This window comes from Sciurus carolinensis, chromosome 2, assembly GCF_902686445.1.
Source record: "Sciurus carolinensis chromosome 2, mSciCar1.2, whole genome shotgun sequence".
NCBI classification, from domain to species: domain Eukaryota; kingdom Metazoa; phylum Chordata; class Mammalia; order Rodentia; family Sciuridae; genus Sciurus; species Sciurus carolinensis.
In genome coordinates, this window is record NC_062214.1 from 150,566,633 (window position 1) to 150,582,286 (window position 15,654).

Sequence of the window (15,654 nt, forward strand, 5' to 3'; positions counted from 1 at the left end):
AGCTTGCCTAGGAGGTGTGAGGCACTGGGTTCATTTCTCAGCACCACATATAAATAAATGAATAAAATAAAGTTAGCACTGGGCTGGGATTGTGGCTCAATGGCTGAGTGCTCACTTAGCATGTGGGAGGCCCTGGGTTCTATCCTCAGAACCACAAAAAAACAAATAAATAAAATAAAGGTATTATGTCCGTCTACAACTAAAAAAAATTTTTTTTAGTGTTCTTTTTCTTTTTCTTTTTTTGCGGTGCTGGGGATCAAACTCAGGGACTTGTGCTCACAACACAATCAGACTACCAACTGAGCTATCTCCCCAGCCCAAAATTTTTTTAAAGTTAGCCACTACTTACTTAATAGTTTATATTATTCTTATGGCTCTTGTTGACACCATAGGTATAGCACAATTTTTGTTGTAAATAAAATTTTTATATTTCTTAATCCATATACTTGTATTGATATGGGTTTACATGTGGAGAAGAATGGGTAGAATTATAAAAGAACAAGAAGAATATTATTTTCTGAACAATATCATGACTGGAAGAGCACTGAATTAGGATGTGGGGTTCTACTCCCATTCTACCATGATCTTCTTATGTACTTATACTATGTATTTGATTATTTAATTTCACTGAAACTCAGTTTTTGTTTGTATAAGTAAAAATGTAAAATAAGGTTCACTCAACTATAGACATTTCTTCACTGTAGATGAGTTGTGTTATTTAGTTTGACTTAAATACCAACTGTAGGCCTGGCCTCTAAGAAGAGTTGGTGTTTCCAAACTATAACACAAAACAGCAGAATTGTGGGTCCAGGAATATATGAAAATTAAGAACATCCTTGATTACGACAGGATCTAATTATAAGTCTAAAATTTATTATTAAAAAAAATGAGTTCTGCTTTTCCTCTCCTGGTCTCAACTGCTTGGGGATCAGTGGCTTATAGGGCAGACATGGTCAAGTCCAAGAACCATACCACACACAACTATTTCCAAAAATGGCACAGAAATGGCTTCAAGAAACCCCGATCACAAAGACATGAATCTCTTAAGTGGGTAAACCCCAGGTTCCCGAGAAATATGCATTTTTCCAAGAAGCACAACAAGAAGGGCCAGAAAAGATGCAGGCAAACAGTGCCAAGGCCATGAGTGCCCATGCCAAGGCTATCAAGACCTGGTAAAGCCTAAGGAGGTTAAGCTCAAGATGCCAAAGGGTGCCAGCCAAAAGCTTGATCACCTTGCCTTCCTTGCCCACCCCAAGCTCAGGAAGCTCATGCCCACAGGACCAGGGGTTGTAGGCTCTACTGGCCAAAGACCAAGCCCAAGCCCAAGTCAAGACCCAGGCTGCAACTCCAGCTTCAGTATCAGTTCTGGCTCCAGCTCCAGGTCCTGCTCCCAAAGGTACCCAGGCCCGCAGGGTGCCCAGGTCTCTGTGAAGGCTCCATAGTAAAAGCCTCTGTGAATGTGAGGACAGAAAGACTGGTGTGACCCCTCAGCCCCTGTCTATAGGTGTCCTCCTATGCTGTTTGTACAAATAAATCCAGAGTCAAGAAAAAATTTAAAAAGTCACTATTTTTATCATCATTATTAAGAGGAATATGGTCTCAATTTCAGCAAGCCCAATAATATTCTATTGAATGACCAACTTTGCATCACAAAATTCCATCCTTAAAAAAATCCCTGAGATTTTCTGAAGGTGAAATGGTCTCTTTTCTCCTAAGGTGACCAATGCTTTGCCCCTCCAACTTACCTGGTGCAAAATGGTGTATCGTTCACGATATAACTCTGCTTTATCTCTTGCTGTTCCAAATAAATTTGGTGTAGGATGGTTGGTCATTAATAGACTAGGAAAAAAAAAAAAAAAAAAAAGAATGCCTAATTTTTACATCATAAATACACAAAGATAAGCCAAAGTGAAACATGAAACTACATATCTTTTGAAAAAAAAATGTACATCCTAAATTAACTTAAAATCAATGTATGGTATACTTACGGAAGAAATTTTTTTCTTTCTGAATTGTACAGAAAACGTGGAACATCAAAAGCTCCTATGATATTGAAAATATGCTCTCTGAAAAACATCCCACAAAACACAGATCTGATTTACTAAAACATACATATTCTAGGTAAACATAACTTGCATTATAATCCTGTATCATATATAACAGACATTTCATATTTTCTCAGGACACGCACACAATTTCTTATAGTGTCAAAAAAAACAGAGGCTGGGATTATAGCTCAGTGGTAGAGTGCTTGCCTAGTACATGTGAGGCACTGAGTTTGATCCTTGGCACCATATAAAAATAAATAAATAAAATAAAGGTTTGTATCCATCTATGACTAAAAAATATGTTTTTAAATAACATGGGGGATGGCATGTACAAATATGGCATAATGAATCCTACCATTATGTATTATTAAAATGGACCAATACAAATATTTAGAAAAAAGAAGAAGATAACATGGGGGTAAAGTTTTTAACTTGTACATTTTCCTTGCAAGAGACAAGGAAGCATTCCCAATACTCTCAAGAAAAAAAAAAAAAATTATCAAGTTAATTTCTAATTAAGAATGTCATCCACTGAAGCCAGGTGTGGCACACACCTGTAATCCTAGTGGTTCAGGAGGCTGAGGCAGGAGAACTGTGAGTTCAAAGTCAGCCTCGGCAAAAGTGAGGTGCTAAGCAACGTGGTGAGACCCTGTGTCTAAATAAAATACGAAATAGGGCTGGGGATGTGGCTCAGTGGTCAAGTGCCCCTGAGCTTAAACCCCAGAACCAAAAAAAATAATGTCATCCCTTGAAAGAACATTTGTATATAATAGTTGCATTTTAAATCTCTCCCCAAATCCATGTCTTTTATAAGCTATAATATATGAAGCATAAAAGAAGCATATGATTCACTTCCAAAAAATTTTTAAATCTAAAATATTATGTGGAAAGTGTCTAAAGAAGTTTTTTTTTTTTTTTTTTTTTTGGTTGTTGCTGAACCTTTATTTTACTCATTTATTTATATGCAGTGCTGAGGATCGAACTCCATGCCTCACACATGCCAGGCAAGTGCTATACCACTGAACCACAACCCCAGCCCCAGGAAGTTTTATAATAGAAAAAGAACACCCAAGAGATTTGAAAACCAACAAAATAATTTAATTTCAGACACTGTTAATAATATAATGATGTTTAAATGAAGTTAAAAAAATTTAGACCACCATTTCGTAAATGTCTCAATCTAAAAAATTATGTTTATCTCCCAAGTTGAAAATGGTCAAAAAAGGTTCACACTACCCAAGTAGTAGCAAAGAATTGGTAGAGCTGAAAATCTAAATTCCAGAAACAGTTCCACTATTTTCTAGTGATCACTCTCAGCACATCAGTTTCTTTGTCTATACAACTGAGAGCCTTTCTCTTGTGCTATGATATAATGACTTTCTGACAACTCCATCTGCGAAGACCTTTCACCATTCAGTCCCCACTGGACTTCTATACTGGCTGGTTACAGTACACAAACAGCCTGACAGAAACAACAGATGGTAATGGGTAAACAATGGGTAAAACCCATTTTAGATTGAAATTCTTGAACTTGAGTGTAATCATTTGAATTTCTTTTTCTTTCTCTTTGTGGCATTGGTGATAAGCCCAGGATGAGCTTGTTTAGCCTCAAGCATGCTAGGCAAACACTCTACCACTAAGCCGCATCCTCAGTCTTTATTAGTTTGTCCTGAAACAGGGTCTTGCTAAATTGCCTAGGCTGGTCTCAAACTTGAGACCCTAATACTTAAGCCTCCCCAGTAGCTGGGATTATAGGTATGCACCACCATGCCTGGCCCATTTTAAATTTCTATTGATGGCTTCAGGGTCACATCATTGTACTCTAATATTTTTAATGAGTTTGCAAAAGTACAATTAAAATTCCTCAATTTCTTTACCTTTTTAGCAGGTCTAATTAGTTCTGATGGGAAAAGATAATACTACTACCAAAAAAGGGTCCTGACTTCTTTCAATCATCTCCATTGACCCAAATAGGAAAGAATTTTAAAGTTAAAACTGCCTATTCTCCCAGATTGTTTTCTTACCTGTTAAATCATGTGAATTTGGAAGTATCATATTCAAAAGGAGGAAAGGAAAAAGGGACAATCAGAAAAATGAAACCTCCCAAATTCCTGCCATATAAGTTCCTAAATCTAAAATCATGAGATAGTGGAAAGAACCTCATAAAAGTGAGGTTTTACCTTCATTTGCCATCCAGCACATAACCAAGTTAAATCGCTGAACTTCTCCACGCTCAGCACTAACAGCAAAAGTAAACTATACTTCTGATATTCACCTCAGTTCATTCCCACCATACAGACTGTAAAGTCAGAGTGGCTGAGTGAAGTAGCAAAAGTCAGTAATGATACTATAATTTCACACTCTAGGAAAAACCAGTAGAGATGAGTCATTTAATAAAATAATGGCTACTGGGGATTGAACCCAGGGTGCTTAACCACTGCACAACATCTGCAGCCCTTTTTATATTTTATTTAGAGATAGGGACTGGCTGAGTTGCTTAAGGCTTTGCTAAGTTGCTGAGGCTGGCTTTGAACTCATGATCTTCCTGCCTCAGCCTTTTTTTTTTTTTTTTAACCTTTATTTTTATTTATTTTTATGTGGTTCTGAGGACAGAACCCAGTGCCTCACACATGCTAGGCAAGCACTCTACCACTGAGCCACACTCCCAGTCCAGCCTTATCTCTTAAAAAGAAACAAGAAACAACGGCAGCTACCACTGCAGAAATGTTGGTCACTAATTATTTCTCCAAGAAAGTAATTAAAAATAAAATAAGCACTCAAAAACACTTCCATTGGGGAACAAATTTCATTATACCCACATACATAGTTTCATCAACCGACTGTCTGCATTCCTGGACTGCGACTTCCACCACAGATCGTTCAATCATGTTGGAGGACACTGAAAGGAGAATTTCAAAATCAATTTTTATTTTTCACTTTTTTTTTTTTTTTGGTGGTACTGAGTTCTGAACCCAGGGATGCTCCACCACTGAACTAAAAGCTCAGGCCCCACTTTTTTTTTTTTTTTTAATTTTGAGAAAGGGTCTCATTAAGTTACCAAAACTGGCCTGGAACTGGAACTTGCAATCCTCCTACCTCAGCCTACCAAGTTGCTGGGATTAGAGGCATGTGCCACCATGCCCAGCTTCAACATCAAATTTTAAGAGACAAGAAGTCGTTTTTCTCAGAGAGCCGTTTTGCTAAAAATAGCATGCAAATACTAATACAGGGATTCTCATTATAGCTTCAGTATTCCTTAACCAAAATACTTAGAACCAGAAATGTTTCAGATTTCTAAGTTTTGGGGTTTTTAAATATCTGCATACACATAATGAACTACGTTGGGCATGGGATCCAAGTTCAAACATAAACTTATGTTTCTAAACATAAACTTTTATGTTTCATATACACCTTATACACATAGCCTGAAGGTAATTTTCTACAATATTTTTAGGGCACCAGTGTTTTGACCATAACCTGTCATATGTAGGCATGAAATTTTCCATTTAGGGTATCTGGTTGAACTCAAATAGTCTTGGATTTTGGAGCATTTCTGACTTTGGATTAGTAATACAAACTTAGTTACAAAACCATTTCTGTAAGCCCCCAACTTTAATAAGGTTATATTAGTGTATCACAACTGCTATTTTAGTAAGTATAATAGTAATAATAATATTACATTTACTAAATGTGTAATATTATGCATAGAATTTTACAAGCATTATTCCATTAGACAGATGTTCTGCAGTACTAATGTTAATATGCCTGCATCTTATAGATACAACTTTGAAAAGTTGAGTAACACCCAAGAATACAGCTAGAGGGATAGAGAACAGTGCAAACTCAGGCCTGATTCCAAAGTGGGCACCCTTAACTACTATGGTATGTCTTCAGACAAAGTACCATGTGCTACCTTAAGTTAATGAATTAATGTATGGCCTTATTTATTTCTTATTTTGAGACAGGGTCTTGCTAAGTTGCTTAGGCCTCACTAAGTTGCTGACACTGGTTTTGAACTTGCAATCCTGACTCAGCCTCCCAAGTCACTGGGATTCTGTAATCCACCATGCTGGCTGTAAAGAAATTTTTAAAGCAAAGGTATATTTAAAATCCTGCTTTTAATAGTGAAAAGGCAGAAAATAACACTTTCTCCTATATTATAGAATATGTAACTTGCCACATAATTTAAAGATCCTCACTTCTTCAGGACATGAAAGAAAGTCACATTCACTTCTACCCTTTAGGGAAAACTGAACATTTTTTTTCCAAGAAGAGCATTTAAAACACAGGCCCAGGCTTATGGTATCAGATAAAAATTCAACCAAAGATCTCTGAAAACAGCAAGAAGGGAGAGATAGCCCTGTTCACTTTTCTGTTTTCCCCCATTTAAGAGTACCTAAGCTAAAAGATACAGTAACAGGAATACAGAGAGACAAGTGACCACAAAGAACCAGATTAAATTCAGGAGTCAAGTACAGGAAAGATGGCCATGATAACTCCACCAGGATAGTAGGGAATCTGTAAAGAATTCCTAGGGAATATTCTAAGGTTACAACTGAACTAATTTGGTAAGAAATACCACCATGCATATCTCATAACACTGGAGAGTCTTAATACAGAACCCTCAACTATTTAAATCTATAAAAAAAAATTTTAAAAAAGGAACTGGAAAAAAACTAAATCAATCAATCTATAAATTAACTGACAATATATAGCTAAATGAACAATTTAGGAGTTATCAGAAAATGTTACTAACAGGGCTGCTTTTCAACTGCATCGATGATCTTTTCCAGGGTATCTTCAAGTTCTAATTCATTGGTTGACTGAAGTGCTTCTGTGAGGTACTTAATAGCTTCACTAAGAGAAGGAAAGAAGAGGCAGGTCACTGGTAATGAAAGGCATATGTTAAGCCAAAGAGTGGCAGACACTCATCAATGTGGCATTAAATTAAGATCCACTTCCCTTCAAGCAGTACTTACCTTTTCTGAACAAAACCATCCTTCTACCCCTTGCTAGCACAATAATCCTCTTTTTTTTTTTGTACCAGGAATTGAATCCACAGAGCCACATCTCCAGTGCTTCTTACTTTTTCTTTTGAGACAGGGTCTCACTAAGTTGCTGAAGCTGGTTTTGAATTTGTAGTCCTCCTGCATCAGCCTCCCAAGTTACTGACATTATAAGCATGTGCCACCAAACCTGGCAACATAACAGTTCTTAAAGCCCCAAATCACATCTTTCCTCTAAGGCCTTCCTAGATCAGCCCACTCTGCTGCAATCTTCCCTTCCTTTTGCAATTGTTAAAAATCACATGTACATACCCCTTAGATTTGAGTTGATACATCACAATAGCCTTGTGTTATTTATTACCTTTTTTTTTTGGTACCAGGGATTGAACTCAGGGGCACTCAACACTAAGCCACATCCCCATCCCTATTTTGTACTTTATTTAGAGAGAGGGTCTCACTGAGTTGCTTAGCACCTCACTTTTGCTGAGACTGGCTTTGAACTTGTAATCTTCCCACCTCAGTCTTTTGAGCCGCTGGAAGTACAGGGGTGCACCACCACACCCAGCTCTTACCTTACTTTTAAGGCAGGAATTTGTTTGCCTCAATTCAAATATTAGACACAATATCCAGAACATAATGAACATTCATATATTAAATTGATAATGCATTTTTAAAGTAAATTCCAATAATTCCATCATTGTTTTTAATTATAAAATTATTTTAAAAATTAGGTTTCAAAAAACTTTGACAAGGCCAGGGATGCAACCCAGTAGTAGAGCACTTGCATAGCATGTGCCAGGCCTTGGGATGATCCCCAGCACTGCAAATATACACAAATTTTTTAAAATTATATTTGAATATAATCACGGAAGTAACTCTCATGTTAAAATCATTGAATTCCTGATTTAAATACCAACATGCTCAGAATATGCACCACCTGCTTAAACAATTAGCTAATTACAAACCATTCTGTATTTGTAGCATACAACTTAGTACCTTATATCAATATTATTGTTATGATCAAAACATTAATTGTTCTATATGTTGGATTGCTTATTGTTTCAAATGTGGATATCACATCTCTCCAATTTATTACAGATAACAGATAATTGAGTTATTATAGATAACTTGAGAACTGTAACTGTGTCATCCTTTACTAAAGTCCTAAGCACAATTGAAAGTGGTTCATAAATATTTGCTGACCGAATCCCTAACATCACAAACATTTTAGGTGACAGCTCTAAAGGTAGACCAAACCCTGTAAAGTTATACAGGATCTGACCCCTGCCATATCTCATCAAGCTCAGCAGTATCTCTGGCCTTCCTGGTGCTCTTCTGCTTCCTCTTTTTATATAGCCATTTCCTCTTTCCACCTAGTCAAATCCTGCCCATTCTTTCACACTCAACCCAAACCATTTCTTCAATGAATCCTTGATTCTAGAGCAATTTATATACCTTGTCCTACACTTTCATAGCACTTCTTTCCTGGAATTGTTTTCACAAATAAAATTAAATACTATGTCATACCTGACATATCTGTGTTCCTGGATCACAGGAAATACAGAACACACATTTGTTTTAGCCTCTAAGTTTTAAGGTAACTTGTTATGCAGCAATAGATAATATACTCTCTCCCCAACCCTAAAGCTCCACAACATCTTACCCCAGTTGCCTCAGTATAGTGCTTTGCAGCTAAAAGATTTAAGTATATGTCTAACTTAGTGAATGAACAGCAGCTTAATTCTAAGTTAAAGGAAAGAAAAGTTAATCGATCAATTGTTCATATTTTAAAAATGACAGAAATCAACTGAACAGAATTCATTATTTTCTCCAAGGGTGTATCCAACAGTGGCCCTTGTTCACCACTAACCCAAAACAATGTCATAAGTTCCACAAAACTGGGCTGTGCTTGCCTAGCATGCGTGAGGCTCTGGATTCCATAGCCAGCAACGCTAAAAATAAATAAATAAAATCCAAAAATGAAACCCAAAACTCTACATACATAAGAGCAATCAAAAACTGACTCAGCAAGCGTTTAAATATGTATAAACAGTGTATTATAAAAATACAAAACCGATTTAATGAGAGATCTTGGATATAGTCATTCAATATGTTCTAAAAAAACATGGCCAGGAAACCTGACTTTCTGAGCAGTTGTAAAGGAAACCTTATAAAGAATCCAGGTGAACAAGTGTGCTTAAATCTACACACATTTTAATTATCCAGGAAATAATACCTAATCCAAAACTCCAAAACCGGGAGGGTTGGGAGGCCCACAGTTTCTGCAACAATATAAATTGGCAACTCCTGACATGCATGGTAGATCATCCTAGGTCTCTTAATCTGATGTCTCAGTAACTGCGTGAAGTAGCTTTGCTATGATTCGCCTCCGGCAGAGGCGGAGACTTCAGCAGGCTGAGAGGTGCCCAAGTTCCACTGCTAAAGGGCTGCTATGGTCCAGATCGCTGCTTCTCGAGCTCAAGTGTGCAGGAACTCCTGGCCCCGTCAAGAAGAAACATTTGGCTGCCCACGAACGTCGGGGAAACAGGAAGGACTGCAGCCTCAAGATCGTGCCAGATGGACCCAGCTCTTTAGAACTTTTTAAGAGTCTGTCATTTAAGGTCAAGCCTCCTTTTTGCGCGCTGGGGGCGCCGCGGCGTGTTTCGCTCCCTAGGGCGACGGCCGGGCCCGGACTCTCCCCTCCCACTAGGTCAGTTGTCCTAGCAGACTCACCCTCGGAGCAGTAAGCCACGCAGCTTGAAGGCGGAGAGCGCCCGGCTCCGAACCCGCTCAGGCGCCATGCTTGGGATCTGGCTTGGGATTTGGCGCCACCGCTGGGACTCCGCCCCTTCCCGGGCGCACCCCGCGCGGCTCCACCCCCGCCCTGCCGCCTGCGCACTTGGAGTAATTTTTTCGTAACCACTGCAAGACAGTTTATGGTTGAGGCTGGCAGCAGCTTCGGATCCGTGGACTGGCAGTGGAGCCACTCCGCTCTCAGCTGCCGGGAGACTAAAGGGCAGCGTCTTTCCTGGTGTCTGGTTGGGAATGTGCTTCACTGTTCCAAGTCGTGCAAGCTTTGAGCCTCTCAGCGCACTCTCTGGTGCCCTCGACCTCCGTTGATTCTGGAGGAGCTTCCTGGATCCAGGTCTCCCTTCCAAGTGAGAACTGCAGGGGAGGCCTGTGTATTCCTTTTCCCCCAACATACTCGAAGTTCTTACAAACCTCCATCACTTCCAACCACCCAACTTTTTAGTTATGGGCCTCCTCTATTCCTTGAGCTCTCATAAGCGCTTCAGGTGTATTAATTGATATGCTGCTGACAGCAGCAAATGAGCTGTGGGTTATTTATCCCACAACAGCCTCGTTTTACGGACGAGAAAACTGAGACACAAAGATTATAACTGGCTGGTTCAAGATGCAATGTCCAGCAAGTGGTGGAGCCAGCATTGGACTATTATGATTCCAGCAAGTGGACTGCTAATCTACCACACTTCAAAATGCTTGCTTCAATGAGTTGAATAAACCATAGTGCTTATAAGTGAACATACAACCTAACAAAATATGAGGATGGTTTCTAAGTAGTTATATACAGTGATCTCCAGGGCATGTATGTGTTTGTGTATGTGTGTGTGTGTTTACTTTTATATATATAAATATGTTTTTTTACATTTCAAAATCTCTAAAGTTAAACTAGACACAAAATAAAAGATTAACTGAAAAGGGATGAGAGTGAAACCTTTCTTTGTAGTGAGACTTTTGACCCATGTGTATATTTTATATAGTCAAGAAAAGAAAAAGTAAACAAAATCGAAAACAACCTGGATGAGGTGGTACACGTCTGTAATCCCAGCAGCTCAGGAGGTGAAGGCAGGAGGATGGTGAGTTCAAAGTCATCCTCAGCAAAAGCGAGGTGCTAAGCAACTCAGTGAGACCCTGTCTCTAAATAAAATACAAGGGGTTGGTGTTTGGGCTCAGTGGTAGAGTGCTTACCTAGCGCGTGAGATTCTGGGTTCGAGCCTTAGCACCACATGAAAATAAAATAAAGGTATTGTGTCTGCCTATGACTAAAAAACATATATAAAAAATATAAAATAGGGCTGGGATGTGGCTTAGTGGTTGAGTGCCCCTGAGTTCAATCCCCCATAACCCCCACAAAAAACATACTAAAACCAATACATCCAAAATTTCTTCCATGTGTGTTGGAGATTGAACCCAGGGCTTCAGCCATGCTAGACAAGTGTTCCACCACTGAGTTAAACCCCAAGCCCTGGAAAAAGTAATTTTTGGACACAGAATTCTCTGCATTTTTTGTGCGTGAGTGAGCTACTGGGGATAAAATATTGGGCCTCACTTATGCTAGAGAAGTGCTCCACTGCTGAGCCACATCACCAGCCCTTTTTTATTTTAAGACAGGTTCTCATTAAGTTGTGTGGAAGAGTAGAGACCCCCTTATAAAAAGGTAGAAACCCTCTGATATAAAACAAATATATCTAGTTAAGATTGACCAAACCAAAATGGGTGCAAATAAAATCATTGAGTTGTGCTGACTCTGGAAAATACAAGGACAGTACCTGAGATAAAATAATGTAGCCATGAGTTAAGGACATTGTGACCATTTCTGTGAAGCAACCCATCCCATCAGAGGCCTCAGAAGCTCCTGGTTTCAGATATGGGTAGTCTGGCTCCCCATACCTAGCTCACCCTGCTAACCTGCCAGGTGCAGCCTGAAATAGATAAGCTGAAGTTGGCTGCTTGCACTCCTTGGGAAAAAAAAAAAAAGGAAAAGGCCCCTATTGTAAGCCTGCCAGGATTTTTTTAATGACTCACTTTAAAAGCAAGCTTGCTGAAGTCACTCCCTACTACTGCCCCACTTGGAGTAGTGGTCCTGACATGTCAGTCTGTTTTCTTTTTCTTTTTTTTCTCTTTTCTCAAAATAAACTTTTTTCCTACTTTAGTTTCTGGTGGGCTCACTATGTGTTGATAACTGGACCCCACAACAGTTGCCCAGTCTGGTCTCCAACTTGTGATCCTCCTACCTCAGCGTCCCTAGTCACTAGGATTAGAGATGTGCTCCATTGCACTACATCTATGTATTTGTAACAAATAATAATAACAAATAATAAAAAAGTTTCAAAGAAAAAAATGCAAAACAATGTAAACTTTTATTTAAAAAAGAATGAGAATAGAAGAACAAAGTTAATTTGTATTACTTGCCATAATTAAATCATGTTCCAAAAAGTAGTCATCAACAATAAATTAGGGAATACTGACCCATTGCTACTAGGAAAAAAACAGGATTCTTTGAGCCTCTAGAGACATTTTCATCCACTGGCCTTGTTTTATGTGAGTTTTGGTTTGAAGACATTGTTAATGTATATTTCTGATTTATTAATGTTGAGCTCAGGGCCAACATTATAACTCATACCTAAGGATGTTTATCTATCCCATACATTGTTTCCATAAGGCACATCACAGTCTTCTTGTAACTTGGAATACTAGACATCATTTCAATGCTATCCTGGAAGGACGTTTTGGCAGCAATATCACCTACAAAAATCACAAAAATGCAGAAACTCTGGTACTAAATACACCTTAAAAGGTTCAGCTGTTTATGGTAAAAGAAATGAAAAAAGAAACCCGGGGCTGGGGTGTGGCTCAGTGGCAGAGGACTTGCCTACCATGTATGAGGCACTGGGTTCAATCCTTAGCACCACATAACAAATATAATTTAAGGCATTCTTTCCAACTACCAAAAAGAAAAAAAATCCATGCTGCCTGTTTAGCCTCAGCTAAGAACATGCATAATAGACAACTCAAATTTTGTTTTCTGCTCTGAGAATGTCCTCAAATGACCATGAAATAGTATTTATCAAAATAAATGATTTGAGAGTTACAAATGAATTTCAGAGAACAGGTGAATTTTGCAAAAGTAAGGAAACCCGACTTTACTTGCTTAACCAACAGAAGGGTAAACAAGAATTACATGGTTACATATGGGAAGAAAGGTGGAGGGAATAGGGGCATAAAAGATAAAACCATTGGGTTATGTGTTTCAGAAACAGGATATTTGCACAATCCCAAGGTATCACCCTATAGATTACTTGAAAGTCACAATGGGTAGAGTGTTATCACAATGGGACATTCATCAAGGTGTTACCACCTTAACCAACTGTGAAACTTGGCATCACAAATAGTGGAATAATTTGATATCATGCCCTTGTTATAATGCAATATGACATATACAGCATCACCTGTGAATTATTCTTGCCAAAACTGTTAACCTCAATGTAACCAAGCCCAGAGCTAACTTCTAATTTAAGGTAATACAGAGAAGAACAGAACAAGCCAAATTACACCAGGAGGAAACAATCAAACACATTCAGAAGGTAGAACAATCTAAATACCAACTGATCTGGTCTCCTGTAAAAGTTAATGTCATAGAGGAAAACGGGAAGAAGAACTGACCCAGCCTGTACTAGCTTCCCTCTAAGATATCCCCCAATGATTTTTTGCTTCCTAGTATTCATGTCTTGTGCACTCCCCTTCCACAGGGGCCTGACCTGTACAACCAATAGAATTTTGTGGACAAGATAGAAAAAACTTCTAAAGCCATGTCATAGAAGATGCAACTACTTCTGCTTTGCTCCCTCTGGATCGCTATCTCAGGGAAGCAGTGGCCTTTGAGCAGGTCTGTGAAAAGATCCATGTTTTTTTTTTAATTTATTTTTATTGTAAATAAATGTGATACATGTTGTTTCTGTTTGTACATGGAGTAACAGCATACCATTTGCATATTCATACATTTACATAGAGTAATGATGTTTGATTCATTCCGTTATTTTTTCCTTCCCCCCCACCCCTCCCACCTCTCTTTTCCCTCTATACACTCCCTCCTTCATCCATTCTTGCCCCCCTCCCACCTCCCATTATGTGTCATCATCTGCTTATCAGTGAGATCATTCACCTTTTGGATTTTTGAGATTGGCTTATCTCACTTAACATGATATTCTCCAATTTCATCCATTTGCCTGCAAATGCCATAATTTTATTATTATTTATAGCTGAGTAATATTCCATTGTATACATATGCCACAGTTTCTTTATCCATTCATCAATTGAAGGACATCTAGGTTGGTTCCACACTGGCTATTGTGAATTGAGCAGCTATGAACATTGATGTGGCTGTATCTCTGTAGTATGCTGATTTTAAGTCCTTTGGAGTGGGATAGCTGGATCAAATGGTAGGTCCATTCCAAGTTTTCTAAGGAATCTCCATACTGCTTTCCAGAGTGTCTGCACTAATTTGCAGCCCCACCAGCAATGTATGAGTGTACCTATTTCCCCACATCCTCTCCAACACCTATTGTTACTTATATTCTTGATAATCGCCATTCTAACTGGGGTGAGATGGAATCTTAGTGTAGTTTTGATTTGCATTTCTCTTATTACTAAAGATGGTGAACATTTTTTCATATGTTTGTTGATTGCTTGTAGATCTTCTGTGAAGTGTCTGTTCATATCCTTAGCCCATTTGTTGATTGGGTTATTTGTATTCTTGGTGTAGAGTTTTTTGAGTTCTTTATATATTCTGGAAATTAGTGCACTATCTGAAGTATGAGTGGCAAAGATATTCTCCCACTCTGTAGGCTCTCTCTTCGCATTGCTGATAGTTTCCTTTGCTGGGAGAAAGCTATTTAGTTTGAATCTATCCCAGTTATTGATTCTTGCTTTTATTTCTTGTGCTATGGGAGTCCTGTTAAGGAAGTCTGATCCTAAGCCAACAAGTTGAAGATTTGGACCTACTTTTTCTTCTATAAGATGGAGGGTCTCTGGTCTGATTTCAAGGTCTTGATTCATTGTGAGTTGAGTTTTGTGCAGGGTGAGAGATAGGGGTTTAATTTCATTCTGTTGCGTATGGATTTCCAGTTTTCCCAGCACCATTTGTAGAAGAGGCTATCTTTTCTCCATTGCATATTTTTGGCCCCTTTGTCTAGTATTAGAAAATTGTATTTATTTGGGGTTTGTGTCCGTGTCCTCTATTCTGTACCATTGATCTACCTGTCTATTTTGGTGCCAATACCATGCTGTTTTTGTTACTATTGCTTTGTAGTATAGTTGAAGTTCTGGTATTGCAATACCCCCTGTTTCATTCTTCCTCCTAAGGATTGCTTTAGCTATTCTGGGTTTCTTATTCTTCCAGATGAATTTCATGATTGCTTGCTCTATTTCTGTAAGGTATGTCATTGGGATTTTAATTGGAATTGCATTGAATCTGTATAGCACTTTTGGTAGTATGGCCATTTTGACAATATTAATTCTGCCTATCCAAGAACATGGGAGATCTTTCCATCTTCTAAGGTCTTCCTTAATTTCTTTCTTCAATGTTTTGTAGTTTTCATTGTAGAGATCTTTTACCTCTTTGGTTAGATTGATTCCCAAGTATTTTATTTTTTTTGAGGCTATTGCAAATGGGGTTGTTTTCCTCATTTCCCTTTCAGCTGTTTCTTCGCTTGCGTATAAAAATGCTTTAGATTTATGCGTGTTGATTTTATAGCCTGCTATTTTGCTGAATTCATTGATGAGGTCTAGAAGTATTCTAG

General features: G+C 38.4%; 1 protein-coding gene across 2 annotated transcripts in view; it reads right to left on the reverse strand.

Annotated features, from left to right (window-relative positions):
• Positions 1-9,885, reverse strand: part of Pole2 (DNA polymerase epsilon 2, accessory subunit) — a 34,304-nt gene extending 24,419 nt beyond the window's left edge. The window contains exons 1-5 of one of the 2 annotated variants that reach the window (XM_047533831.1): positions 9,788-9,885; positions 6,805-6,905; positions 4,872-4,947; positions 1,989-2,066; positions 1,746-1,839 (exon numbers count right to left, since the gene is read on the reverse strand). In XM_047533831.1, the coding sequence (XP_047389787.1) occupies positions 1,746-1,839; positions 1,989-2,066; positions 4,872-4,947; positions 6,805-6,905; positions 9,788-9,855 (417 nt within the window). In that variant the 5' untranslated portion in view covers positions 9,856-9,885. The remainder of the gene's footprint in view (positions 1-1,745; positions 1,840-1,988; positions 2,067-4,871; positions 4,948-6,804; positions 6,906-9,787) is intronic. The other variant, XM_047533837.1, reaches the window with a different exon arrangement.
• Between the last annotated feature and the right edge of the window lie 5,769 nt (positions 9,886-15,654).